Source organism: Accipiter gentilis, chromosome 32 (genome assembly GCF_929443795.1).
Source record: "Accipiter gentilis chromosome 32, bAccGen1.1, whole genome shotgun sequence".
Classification (NCBI taxonomy): Eukaryota; Metazoa; Chordata; class Aves; order Accipitriformes; family Accipitridae; genus Astur; species Astur gentilis.
The window spans coordinates 1,916,841-1,931,645 of NC_064911.1; the positions used below are offsets into that span (position 1 = coordinate 1,916,841).

The 14,805-nt window shown below is 38.8% G+C and overlaps 1 protein-coding gene across 2 annotated transcripts in view; it reads right to left on the reverse strand.

The window, feature by feature from the left end:
• The window catches only part of ADAMTS5 (ADAM metallopeptidase with thrombospondin type 1 motif 5), a 315,489-nt gene that overhangs the window by 293,693 nt on the left and 6,991 nt on the right, over window positions 1-14,805 (reverse strand). For both annotated transcript variants that reach the window (XR_007510312.1, XM_049835156.1), the window contains exon 2: window positions 9,300-9,432. Coding sequence is in view for 1 of the 2 variants with exons in the window: in XM_049835156.1 (XP_049691113.1) it covers window positions 9,300-9,432 (133 nt within the window). In the remaining variant the exon portion in view is untranslated. The remainder of the gene's footprint in view (window positions 1-9,299; window positions 9,433-14,805) is intronic.

The window sequence follows — 14,805 nt, forward strand, 5'->3', positions numbered from 1 at the left end:
ATCTTATAAAGAAGGCTTTTAAAAACAATGCCAATTTTAGCACCACACCATTTTGTAGTAATATGAACTTCAAACCAGGCTATTGAAAAAAGAAAAAAAAAAGGCTCCCAGCAGCTGTGTAAATGATGACTGATTGAGAACGGGTTAGTAGATCATCTGATGTTTTCTACTTAATGAAGCATCTTACTGGTGTTGACAGTTCCTACTGAGTGAAAATGACATAATATAATTTTACCAGCAGGATGGTGTTTAGTTAAGTTATGCTGTAGGAATGCACAAAATGGTAAAAGAAACAGATGGCGAGGAGGCAGGGTTTACCCTCATGCAAGTGAAGAGGAGCTAGCCTCTTGTAAATTGGTTCCTTCCCAAACAGCAAAAAGACCAACCACCCAAATGGACTGACAGCCTTTTCTCACAGCCTTGCTTCTCCCCTTGAGGTGAGACAAAGCACGATTACATCAGTTAACTGTTGAAAGCAGTATGGAAGCAACCTGCAGGCTTTGGACCCTAGTGTATTTTGGAACATCACCTACAAGGGGCTCTCAGCACAGCTCAGGCTGTTTAGATGCTGAAGCAAGAAATGAAGGAGTCAACAGCGGTCATCAGCCCCCGGATCCCAGCTCACCTGCACTGTCTGCATTCCTGATAGTGGACCTTGCAATGCACAAGCTTCCCTATCCCAACAACTACTGAAGGCCAACACCTGTTACAGCCCAACAGGCAATAATACCCCAAATGGATTAAAAAAGGATTCTTATACCTTGCAGAAATGGGGTGAATGTTCCTAACACAAGGTAGGAATACTCCAAAGCAATTATGACAAGTCAGCTAAAATTTACATCCTCTCTAAATATCAGGACACAAAGAGATCTGAAGGCAAATCAGGAGTGCATCAGAGCTATGTTGGATGTGTGGTGAAGCACACTGCACTGCAGCTATTTTCTCCCCCGGAACGCTGGGAAGTAAAACAAAAGTTTGGATATTTCTGGATTTTCTTAAAATATGTTGCCAGACTATCTGTAGAGGTTCTCTGAGTGAACAGCATGCAAAAATTACTCTAATCTAATTTATTTTCCACTGGTATCTCAAGCATAGGAATAAAGAAAACAAAAAGCATCCCCAGTGTACAGCAAGTAAAACCCAGCTTTTGCTAAAACACAAATCGTGGTGGCTGTTCTGGAAAAAACCCCAACAACCGTGTTTATGGACATACACAGATGTCTAGTGCTTGAACTGAAGAGCACGTCAAAGTACAGCTCTTGCACTGAATTTGACCACAGGACACATGCAAAGTGACACAACATACTAAAAAATGCTGCAAGCATTGCAATTTGTTTTCTTAGAAAAGCTCGGCTCTGATGAAGCATGTGTTTTTCAGTGAGGTCATGCTTTTCACCTAATTTTCAGTGGGGATCACTGGGGTACAAAAGAAGGTCAAGTGAGTTGCCCAAGGTTACCCAGTGAGTCACTGGCTCTCACAGGATCAGGATTCATGAAGCTCCTGAATGGCTCAACATTCCTTGGTCTAATCACTAGCCCATACCTTCTGCATGAGCCTCTCAGTCTCTGCTTTGCTAAACAAAGACTGCATGCAGTAACTCTTTTAAAATTAAACCGTTTCTTTTTGCATGTACTGTTTTTCTAACTTGTGAGAGTACTTGACTCCTTGTTAAGAACTGCATACTGATATCACTCAGAAATCCTCTTGAAGTCATGGGAATTTTGCATAAAAAATGATGGACCTAAGCAATAATGATTAATACAGTTGTTTTTTTATAAAACAGAAGTGTTTTGAAACACACAAGCTTACAAAAAACATGCATAGAATATAAAACCGGCTATTCCTCTTTCTTCATACTTGAACTTTCCTTCCAATTTTCTTTTCTTTGACTGCTATCCATCACTTATGAAAGAAAAAGGAAAAAAAAAAAAATCACTCTCTCTTCTCAATCTCCAGCCCAGAGGCTGTTTTTAATATTTCTGGCTTAAAAGAGTTCTTCAGACTGAATGAAACAATAGTCTGAAGTGCAGCTTCTTTTCAGAAGCAGACATAAAAAAAAGCCACAATCAGACATTCATACACTAGTCCTGCAGACTTTACACAAAACAAACTTCTGCTGAAATGGCTTGTTATAACAGACTTCTGTGGGAGATCACAGATACATCAACCCCCGTCAGACAGACAATTTGCAGGCAAGATTCTGTCCAGGCAATGTGGACTAGGCAATCAGAACCCACTATGTCTACATAGACTCAAATGATCATTAAAAAGATGTGGTCTTGGAGGTCCACGCTACATCTGCTGTGCTAATTAATGGGGCATGTAGAAGAGAAATATTACTTTTAATGAAAAAGTGGGAGATGGTGACACCCATTTCACATCTGTCCAACTCAGAGGAACTTGCAAAGAACAGAGTTCATGGCAGCTCATGGTAAATGAACAAACTCTGGGAGGATAGAGCAAGAATGAAAAAATGCATTGCCTGCTGCCTGTTATTATTTATTATTATTATTAAATAAATTATTATTTATTAATTCTGCCTTTCTCTCTGTACTGCAAGTACTTTCCACACAAAAACTACATGATCGTATCAGTAGTATTTACCTGCCAAGGTGGAAAAGTAATCCCTACTTTCCCCTGCTATCTAGAAGACTGGGAGTTCAGGCACACACAGCTGAAGTGGACTTCTTTTAGAATCACAGAATCATAGAATCATTTAGGTTGGAAAAGACCTTAAAGATCATTGAGTCCAACTGTAAACCTAACATAGCCAAGTCCACCACTAAACCATGTCCCTAAAATAATTTTTGATAATGACTGTTCTGAAACAAAGGCAAAACACAATTTCATTCTCAATTCACTTATGGTTGCAGAGATATTGATATTTCACTCTATGTATTTGGCTTTAAGTTATGATGTTTCAGGATCCATAGCAGTTTTTCAAAGTATAGCGCTTGTTTAATCTAATTCTTCACGAGGTTACATGTACACAAAGATCAGCACAACTCCAGAAAACTTCTGAAAACTCAGGCTGTGTCTGAGTCACTTCCTGAATTCTCTGGTTGAGAATTTAGCCCTCCATCTCCTCACTGCTCTGTCAGAATCACTTCATGTTAAGAAGGCAAAGATGCCCAGTCTACTCAAAAGTACGTGGTAGATAAAGAAAAGCTCAAGCATATTCAGAAACTGAGGATTCAATTTTTCTACATCATATCAATTTCCTGTCTCCATCTCTCCACTCTTCCATACTAACTGTCTTGGCTTCAATAAAAAAGGTTTGTTTTAAGCACCATCTGTGCTGCAGGTGGAACAATTACATATTACTCATAACTTTATAAATTAATAAAAATATTGTTGGGCAAGCCAAGAATTTTTACCCAAAATTTTAACCAGCAACCTTTTGTACAGCTGACATTTGTTTTTTGAAGCATCAGTTAAATTTTCTGCCCCACTCTTCACCTCTTGTGAAGGCTTTGGCTTTGACTGCCCATCTTTTCTCTTAACCAAAGGGAGTTATGTTCAAGAGGGCTTAATTTAAGAGCTTTTGCAAGCTGAAGTTTAGATAGAACTTTGAAAAAGGTTCAAAGAGAAGGAATCAAGCAATTTTGCTAATGTATGTCATCAGAGAAGACTTGGATGAGTGTACTGTCTCTCTCTCTTTTTTGTTGTTTTAAGAAAGCAAATCTGCCTAATTATGATTACCTGGATATTTGCCTAAACTTTATCTGTCATGAGGGAAACATAATATGAAAGTCAGACAATGTTCACCATTTTTTCATGTGCCTATGAGATTCTGTGCCCTTGGCAATGTATCCCCCTTGAAATGAAAGGCTACAAGAGATTTGTACCTGTCAAGTCTGAAGCTTGTCTTTATCTGCTTTATCTTGACAGCCTTAAAATCAAAGGGCTACATGTTCAGCAGTGGAAAAGAAAAGATGACTATTAGTTACCTTTGAGTGTATACAAAATGAATATGTGGTAAAATATGGAATGAGAGTATTTTTTTTACTCTTCTATGGACATCAAAAGCAAGACTACTTAAATATCATACACACTGCTCTTGGTTTCAGTTTTTTCTGAAGAAGGGTCAGAATCATACAGTTTGCTATACAGGTTACATAGGTTAGACCTGGTAGACATGGTCCTCTTTCTACAGAGCTCTACAACTCAAATACAGGCTCAGGCTCTGAATAAATACTTTCAATCCACTCAGAATTCAGCAAAATTGTATTTTGATGTATTTCAGTGAACCACTTGAGTAGGGACCCCAGGAGTGGTATCTTACTTCTAAAATGGCTTCTTTACATAAAATTATGCTCTCTAATAAAGCACTACACTTTGCTGACAGCCCATGTGATATTTGTGTCCTCAGTGGTGGCAGATGCCACCGAATGACGGCATGCTGAAAAAGATTCGGTATTAAACATGCTATTTTCTAGTTTTGTTTTCTGTACAGTTCCTTGATTTTAGGCGTTACACAGTATAGCTATGGAAGAAGTTCTGATAACTTCACATAACCATAGAAAATGAGCCTGAGAGGAGACCTTGAAAAGCCATCTTGTGCATCCCTCTGCCCTAGGGTAGGATCAGCACCCCCTAAGCCACAGCTGTTTTAACAAGCCAGGTCCTGTGAACCTCCAGTAATGGAGATTTCACAGCCTCCCCAAGCAATTCATTCCTGCCCTTAACTGTCCTTCTGGTTAGATGATCTTGGCTAATGCTTAAAGTAAATCTCCCTTGCTGCAATTTAAGGCCATTACCCCTTGTGCTGTCCCAGGTGGACATGGAGAATGATTTATAACATAAATTTTTGCAACGATTTTTTTAATATATTTGAAGACTGCTTTTATGTCCCACTTTGGCCTTCCCTTCTCTAAAGTCACATGTAAAAGATAAAAGAAAACTAATGAACAGAGTTTTAATTAGTTCCATGTAGCAATTTTAAAGCTATATTCTAAAAATAAAATACTTGGAAATAACATCAGTAAACCATATTACTCAGGAGGATAGAAAAAGTAATAGCATGCCAGCATGGCTGCATAACAGAGAACTAAGAACTTTGCAAAAGGTCAAATGAACATTACCACTGAGCAAAAAGGCAGCGTTTTCTCTGCACCTCCTCTTAAAAAAAAAGTTCTTCAAGATTGATGGAAAGAATAAAGATACATATAATTTAAGTTATTAGACCCATGTAACTCTCACTGAACTAAACTGGAGCTTTGACTACTTAAATACTGCAGGAAGGATGCTTTTGTATTTAAGGACTAAATCGAAACTCAAGAGACAAGTTTAATCCTTGGCTTTCCCTGAGACTTCCTTTGTGATCTGGGGAAATTACCTATTGATAAAACGAGTAGTACCTCCACTTATTTCCTCTTGAACTCTTCTCATTTTGTTTTTGTAGATGACAAACCTTTTAGGATGGTGGGCCGTCTGTACTGAAGCATGCAGGACTCCAGCATAGGAGGAGCCAAAGACAGCAGAAACTTCTGACCATGACTGCATCACAAAATGTAACCAAGGAATTGTCATGTACTGGATATATCCCATTGCAAGAGATGTTAAATGTAACCTCAAATTGATTGACTCTGCTGGTGATATTGGATCATGCTTATCTTCATGGGATGCACAGGTTGGCTTATAATTCAACACTGTAAAAGCAACAAATCTCCAACCCAAAAGTACAGAGTATTAGAGTAAGAATCTAGTTATTTTTGTTTCGTAATGGTTATTTTAATAAAGATATATGGAGAAGCAATATGTTAGTGCTGACCTATGAAAAACATTAAATAAACATTGAGTTTATGAGCAATCATAGGTTCTTCAATGCTTTTCTCCAGATATCTCTGTGAAGCAGTGCAGGAAGTAAGGAAACATCATTTTTTTACCAACAGTAGGCTGATAATAACAAAGACTTAGATAATGTCTACATACTGTACCTAAACTAGCTCAGATATCCCTGCAAAGCTATGGAGGCATAGCTGAAGGAGTTGCTTAAAGTCAAAAAAGACACCAGTATGCCACAACATGGAGCTGAACTGATGATTTCAGGCAAGAATCCAGCAGGCTATTTTTATGACAGCAAAGCTGCTGCTATCCAAACTGATAGCAACATGTTCCCTGCTAGAAAATAACCATATATGGATTTACCATTAGCAGCTGGATATCTTGACAGGCTATGATTTAAAAATAACATTTATGCTATTAGCACTGCTTCCCTTTATTCTGAGGAGAAACTGGATTATCACATTCAAATTTAAAAGGTTTCCTCCTGGTTTTTGTTGCTTTATCCTCATTTTCTGCATTTGACATTGGAGACAAGTGATTCCTGATTTTCCTGCATACAAGTAGGACAAGATTCGGGTCCTACCTCATCAATCTTTACATATGGATCTCCGCCTCTTATTGTCAGCTCATCAGTTGTACTAAGAATTTGGTTGCATCTATTTCTTTCTGTGCTCTCGTTTACAGCTCTTTGGAGATTTTGCCTGTTATTGCTGCTCATTCATACCCTCCCCCTCAAAAACCACTGGTCAAAATCCATCTATTTTATCTGAAAGAAATAAAATAAACATCTAAGACATAATGTAGTAGAAACCCTGGCAACAGAAGTGGCAGGCTTTATTCTGAAGCAGGCTGCTTTTTAGCTTCCTATGCACATATCCAACCTGAGCCCCTGGGTCGTGCATTGTCCTGTTTGGTTGAGCTGCAGTTCCATTTACTTTGGTTGCCTTCTAGAGAAAGAATCTGATCCTCGAAAATGCTCTTGGATCCTTCAGAGAGGAAACAAGAGCATTCAAATCCCCTTGGAAGTCAAAGTGAGGACACAGCCATTCTCCAGATCAAGTCCATGTTAATGATGCTGCATCTGCTACCCATGCACATGCAGCAGGGTTATTTTAAAAAAACTGCAGATGGTGACTGATTCACTTAGTGGCTCACCTTGCTCTTCCTACTGACAGAAAGGAGCATCTTAGGCTTAGAGCCCTTAGCATCCCCTCTGTCTTGCAGGGCATCTCCTCTGTTGCCAGGTGAATTCCGCCAAATAACCAAGCCACTGTAAAATTAAAGCTATACCCTATCCACAGGACAGGGGGAACTTTAAGACTTCTGAATTGTAGGAAGAAATCTGGTTTCCAAATAAAATAAAGCAAGGTTTTCCCCAAAGTGCTTAACTAAAGGGTACCCATGCCACACTTTTATTTTTCATCCTTTTTTGACCTTTAATTTAATGTAAGTACTCAAGCAATTTTAGCTGTGTTTTCTTCTCAACTTCTCCCACTTCAGGCCACACACACAAAGATCATTCTGTGACTTGACACCCCTCCTTTCCTAAAATCTTATGGTGAGGAGAAAAAAAAGGGATGTTATTTTAAACAACCTCAAACTAGAGGTTTTTTTGTCCATTAGGGTACTTATTTATTCATTTCAATTCATGCCTTTTTTACATTGAAAATTATAGCTTTTACAGATTCCTGTAAACGTCTAGGTATGAAAATGGCTCTTTTTCAAAAATGTGCTTCTAGATCACTAAAAATAATTCACTTTTGTTTACATTTTCTTTGTGTGGAATTTAAGGTAATAAGATCTATATTTACTGTTCATCCCTATCTTTACTAATCTATGTTCTTTCATTTTTAACCTATCTAAACATGTTATGGCTGATAAATGGTAGTCAAGACACATTACTTACCTCTTCACACACCAGATATACTAACACTGGTATCACAAGAAGCTCCTTCATCCAACCTCACCAATTCCCACTAACCTTCAGCAGTAAGCATCACTTCTGGATGCAAGAAGAGACAAGCAGCCCCTCTAGCAGACTGGCCTTTGAGTGACAGGCTAAGTTTGCCAATCTATCTGCTTGTCCCACTTCTAGACTAGGTTCGTGATGGGTCATTAGCTTCACAGCATTCAGGTTTGATGCCACTAAATTAATCTGATGTAAGGCTGTATTTGATGTATTGCTGTACTTATCTCCAAATGCTCTGAATTAGTGATTTCAGAGGGCTTTTTCTTTTATAATTATATTCTTGTTTATTAAAATAAAATTTCTGTTTTGGGGACTCATTCTGCCACAACATTTTATGTTTCCATGCAACACGATTCCTCTCCAGCCACTACTGATTTCATTTATTTGTAGCACCATAAGAGCAGTAGGGTTAGGTTCACCAATCATTGAAGGGTCAGGTCACTGACATGCCAGCAGCTTTTTCATACTTGGTGACCTCTGGCTGCTGAGCCAGATGTATATATAAGGCACACAACTCTTGGGCTGTACCTGCTAGCTACTTGAAAATTGAACTACTGCAACGATACTCCCAAAGCAAACTTTACTTTGGTTTGGCATGAGATACAAGGCAATTCAGCAATTGGCTCTCTCTGAATGTTCTCCTTTCCTTGTTATTGCCTTCCAAGAATGTTAAGAAAAAAAAAAAAAAAAAGGCACGTTCTCCACTTTTAAATTGCTGTTCACTCACCAAAGTGAATAGCCCTCATACCAAATGTATTTCCAGTGAACACTGCTCGCAAAACATTAGTAAATTAAAAACAATCAATATCGCAGCAGTCTCTCTGAAGGAATATAGCATGACAGACATAATCTCCCAGAATACGGACTTTTTTCTGTCACTAATTCTACCTTAAATCCTTAAATCTTGAAAAGGGTACATGTAAGCGTCCTAAATTAAACTGCTGTCCACTGAGGTGGAAACTGAAACACAGTTAGTGTTTTTTTGATCAAACCTTTATCACCTAAATACTATTTAACTTATTTCAGGATTTACATTAGTACAATATTTTACCATAAAGGTGGAATTTCTATATACTTAGAAAAAGATCAGATTTCTGGTTTTTTCCACAAAAGCCTTCCTCTGCAGGTAACACATTCTCGCTAGAAAAAGTTTTGTAAAAGTAGAGCATGCAAGTAGTTCAAAAAGGTGAGTTATTTTCCACTGTGCATGCACTAAATGCATATGAATTACAATAGATGGGCCAAATGCTTTCTCAGGAGGGACACATATTAACATCTTTGGACAGTAGCAGTAGCCTTTGAATTTTCACTTCAACTACTGCTTAGAAACGACATTGTCAGAAAGGAAACACCTACTGTGCGCCTTCACTTGCCTTCTGATCCCTTATTAGTTAACCCTGAAGTGCGTATGTATACAGCCTTAATCCCCAAGTGAGTATCTGGACCAGGGGAAATCTGGAATTAATTGCGAAGTATTTTGGTTACTAATGCAGCTGTTACAAGTGTTTGATTTGGCAAGGGAACAGAAAAGGCACTGCATACCAATTTCGTGAGCCACTGTAAAAGCTGCATGGAGGCCGTCATCTTCAATCACTGCACAGCTGCGCTCAGGAGAGCATATGGTCCCAACGTCTGCCATTCCCAGAGTATCACATGAATGATGCCCACATAAATCCTGCCCAGGAAGGAAAGAAAAAAAAAATCATTAAAATAAATTTTTACACCCATAGGTAACAACAGGTTAAAGTCACCAGCCCTTTACAAACAGGAGAACCTGCATAAAAACAGCAGTATAAGTTTCCATCTAAAGATGACAATGCAGTTTAAAAGCACAATGGCCCAATCCCACCCTGGTAAAGTCAGTGGGAGTACCTTCATTGACTTTAACAGGATTTGGATACATTCTGTAATTAATTATTTTTCAATTTGTATTTCTGCAATGCATAGAGGCTCAAACTTGCATTGAGTTAGGTACTCAAAACACATGCTGTAGAAACATTTCTTCACTGACAACAAAAACAGAATACTGTCTTTATTTACAGGTGAACCAAGGCACAGAGAGAAAGCTTCAGATTCCTGATCAGTCCTTGAACCAGAGATTACTTTCCTTTTCCAAAGGCAAATCTTATACTTGCTCTTAAAGAAATGAGATTGTTATATACCTCAAGTCACATCTGTCAAGTAGTACAATGATGTATTACCCAATATACCAAGTATTTAAGCAATTCTCAGAGGTTGCTTAAAAAGTCAGTGATATGACAGTGTAAAATCCCTTGATTCCTAGTCTTACTAGTGCAACAACTTGACAATGTTTCCTACTTGTAGATATGGGGTGTCTCTAAAAACCATGCAGGTATTGTTAGGTTTTTTCTTTCCATTCCACAATGATAATGATAAAGATGATAATGATGAAGGCAGCTTTGGTCAGACATAGTGTTTTAATCAACAGCAGTAACTTTTCAGTGCTTCTGCTGAAGTAGAGGGAAGAATACTAGTCTGAATGTACATATATATGATCTTGTGGTTTAGAAGGAAAAGTAGGTACCATGCTATTTAGAACACTTCGACATTTCATTGTGGTTGAATGAAATTGTCATTTGCAAGGCATGACAGTATTATAAAATGTTATTATCAAAATGATCAAAGAGTACCTTTTTTCCTTTCATTTTCCAAGACTTTTCTTCCCTTCAGATCCCCTTTTATAATGACTTTCTTTTATGAAGCCTTTCATAATTAATCCATCTGAATAACAGATATCCCATATGAAGCTTCAGGTCAACAATGTTCATTGATTATGATAGTTTCAAATTTAGGCAAACTTGAAAACGCACAGGATTCAAATCCCACTGAAGTAAAAAAAAACCACACGGAGTTCACAGATAATGTGACAGAGCATCTCTTTACAAAAAAAAGGTGTATTTTTTTTTCCCCAAGATGAAATAAAGAAATTTTCAAGCTGAAATTACATAGCAATATTACATATATGAGGCAAGAATTTCAGGATCAGTTCTGGTTTCCAGGTGTCTGGGAACTCTTTTTGGTGAGCGCACTCTTGGTGCTACTTAATGTCAGGATTTAAATGCCACAGTACCAATGAACAAAACAGCCTCACAAGAAGAGAAGGAATAAAGTTCAGAAGTATTTCGATTCCCAGATTTTCACAGGTATAATCCATGGTTTAAGAAAAACTTCTGTTCTGTAGTAATGCAGATAATATGCAGACAATTTTCTCTCTAACCCCACTGGCTCCCACCCTTGACATCCAATTAGTTCTCCCGACTTTGCTTCTGGCTCTACATGGCTTACAGGAAGGTACAGAATAAGGATGCTCATTTTCAAGTACTTTAAAAGAAATTAATTTTTTTTCCAGTTGTATTTAGGCAAATAAACTTTATATAATTTTCAGCATCTCTGGACCAATGTTGGAAGAGGCCCTAAGTGAGGTCATGTTATTATAGCATCAAACAACATCTGGGGCAGATTCCATGAGGAAGATACAATCCTTAAACACCTATTACTTTTGCTTGGGTTCATATCCATTCAGCCCTTTATGTATCACTTCTGAATCTCACCCTTTCAGTCTAAGGGTACATTTTATATAAACTCTATGTAAATGTAACTGTAAGTGGTTTACCTACAGCAGCATGAGTAAGAAAACTCAGAAAAAATGCATGTGCATAGTACCAATAAAAATACCTTTTCTTGGTGATATAATCAGTCTAAATAAATGATTGTAAGCTGTGTAGGAAGTAAGATACCTTTATACTAGTGCAATTTGAACTGAATCTACATGAGCAGTTGAACTGAAATTCTTACACAAGTACCAAAAAGCACATAAATCAGACAGAAAGCAGCTTACTGGAGGAGGTCTAAATTACTCTCAGGTTGACAGTGCCAGTAGTAGTATAAAATGCATTAATTCGGGCCTTGTTGCTGCATGCAGATTCTGTGTCGTTTGGTCTTTTCTTGTATTTGGTTGTCATTATTACGTAGATACTTACATCAGTACTGCTCCCAGTGTGGGCACAATTATATCAGCACACAGATGTTTTATGCCAGTGCATGATTTATTTCCATTTGCATACAAGAGGAAGCTACGCCAGTGATATGGCTATGAGCTATACCAGCAGACGCAACCAGACCTCACAATGATTCTCCAGATTTGATGACGCAAGCATAATTAAAAGAATACAATCTTTCTAAGCAGACAACCTCATAAAACTTCCTTAGAGTTACTTCTGATGGGATGCGTCGAGTATGGAAAATTACGACAGGGATATTAACTCTAAGCAGCTCTTCTGACTCTTGGCTGGTTAGTAATCCCACCCTCAAAATTTTGAAAGCTATGCACAGGACTGTGTTACACAACCGTCACTAGACATCAAAAAAATAGCTACGTACATATGCAAGCACTAATGGTCATAGCAATGTTTGGTTATCTTTCATATGTTACATGTTACTGACATTGCACCACAGTGCATGCCCGGGTTTTCCTCAGAAATCCAGTGACTTCATCAAAACGCTGTTCCTCCACTTCCTTCATTTCCCTGAGTATGACACATACCCACATACCTCAGCAGCCTACTAGTAACTTTCAAGGCAGTGCCCATTTGCATGACAGTTGTCTAGACAAAACAAAGCAGGCTTTATGCTTTCTTTATGAAATACCTTAACTTCGGGTCAGATAAAATGAATTTCTTGAAGGGCTGTATTACTTCAAGGTTGCTCCTAGGAAATCCCACAGCAGAAAACAGAAGTGCTCAGATGGTGTGGGACCAACAGTCCCTGTAAAGAAGAGAGGAGAGCGACCGCACTGCGGTCAGAACGTGGTGGACAGTGATGCAGTAAAGCCCCATTCCCTTCAGCCAGCTGCACGACCACATCCGCGCTGCCTCCCCAGTCTGAGCAAGGCGATGTGGGGAGCCCTGCAGCCACCTACCAAATCCCAGCTGGGCGGCGGTGGAGGAGGCTTGTAAAGGATCTTGGAAACAAGGACAGGAAATATTTTCTGGCGTTAGCTTCTTTGTACGAAGCTGTTATTGGGGAGGGATGTCTACAGGTTGCCTATCTGCTGCTAGAACAGGGCATGCGTTGGCTACGCTTTGAAGAGAGAGCATGTGCTGAGCCTTCTGGTTTTCCTTGCAGAGTTCAGTCCTCAGTGACTGCATGAGGATGCTTTTTTTAAGCTGCTGACATTGTCAATTCGGCAGATTACTTGAAGACTCAGCTCCATTATGTTCTCAACTCACAGTCTCATTTATTCTTTATTCTCTTGCCTCTGCATGATTTGAACTTTAATATATTTCTATTCATAGCATTACATAGTATATACTATATACATAATTGAAGCCTACCAAGTGGCATCTCTGAGACAAATATTCTGAAAAGTTTGCTACCAGGTCAACTCACCATTCCCTAGCTACATGGACCTTCCCAACAGCATGATTTTGAGTGACGTTACTGAAAATCATGCCTGTTTACACTTCCACTGATTTAAGTATTTATGGTAAAATTTCTTTTGACTTAAACCTCCTGTAGCAGTACTGGCCATGGATTATTTGTTACCAGCATCAACAGCCATATTTTTAGGTTTCCTGGGCAGTCTTGGAAAGCAGTCTCAGACTTCTACGAAGTAAAGTTTCTGGGAATACATTAAAAGTTTTTATTTCCCTTGAAAATCATCTTTTTTTTGTTAAAAAACAGGCCCTGATGGAATGATGCAATCTAAAAAATCTGCATGGGTCTCCTCAACTTTTCATACTCCCACTAAAGCACTAAGAAAGCGGGGACTCACATGAAACTTAAAATCACTTTCCTCTGGTGTGTGGCTTCTATTTAAAAAGTTAATAGCTTACTCAGATCTGTATACTCATGTAATTGCCCCCAAATAGCAACAGAAGCTTTGAAGACTAAGTGTTTCTTGATATTTCTAAAGAAGGAATGCAGAGTCTGGCCCTTGATCTGCATTACAGTAGTTTCAAAATAGAAGAATGAATAAGAAATTCATTTGCTACACAGGAGGCAATAGATGTTAAGCCTTTGGCTTTGGCAAAGGAATGACTTCGGAAAACTGAGCTGTACATCATAAGACTAGTAGTTAATTAGACAGCTTATTAAAGGCCAAGTTTTCTTGGCATTCATAAGTACATCAAGAGCAGCTGGCTGTTTGCCACGTATACGTGGCATTGTTGTGAATGAAGATAACTGTCATGGCTCCCTGCTGGAGCACTTAACTTATTTTACCTGAAATTCTTTGATTTGTGCAGTAGGCTTAAAAACAACAATAAACTGTTTAGTGAAACCTGATATTAGGCCAGACTCCGTGGACTGATTCCAAAACAGCATTTAAGCACCAGCGCAGACAGTTTGGTGGAACGTAAGGGCAGAAGAACAAAATTGGCTCACACATCCTCTGGTCTTTGAGTTACATACCCTTCATAGGGCTTGCAGTTTGTGACCTTATGGGCTCCAAAGTGCCACAGTTTTACAGTCCTAGGCAGCTTAGCACTTAGTTTATACTAAAGCTTGATTGGGGTTGAGATGCTTAATGTTTCTCCATCTTTGCCTCTAAAGGAAGATAACCCTACAGATGTTCTCAGATCACACGTACGAGAAAGCAACAGGAACAGGCTTTCTATCAGGCTCAGCTGCACATCACCTTTTTAAAGTACAGCCAACAGCTTTTACATCTCTGTGTGTTTATTCACTTGCTTTTCTGGTTTCTTTACAATGGCTCATCAGTTAAAGCCTTAGCCCAATAAGAAGGTGACCCTGCTTCAAATTCCTTTCAGGGATGAGGATACTTAGAAGCACGTTTCTCAGTAGAGTTCCCTATGGTCTATGCCAGACTATGGTCTACAATGAAGGTCTGCCCGTATCCTTGCACGCAGGCAGTTGTGGCTCCTCCTGTTGCAGCCCATGTGCCAAAGGTTTCCCTAGCCCAGGCGGCAGTTAGTGCTTATGGCACTTGATGAAGAGACCTAATTCTTGGTCTCTATTCCTCAGCCTGCTTCCGTATTTTACACTGAACAGTCCTTTAGTAAATTAC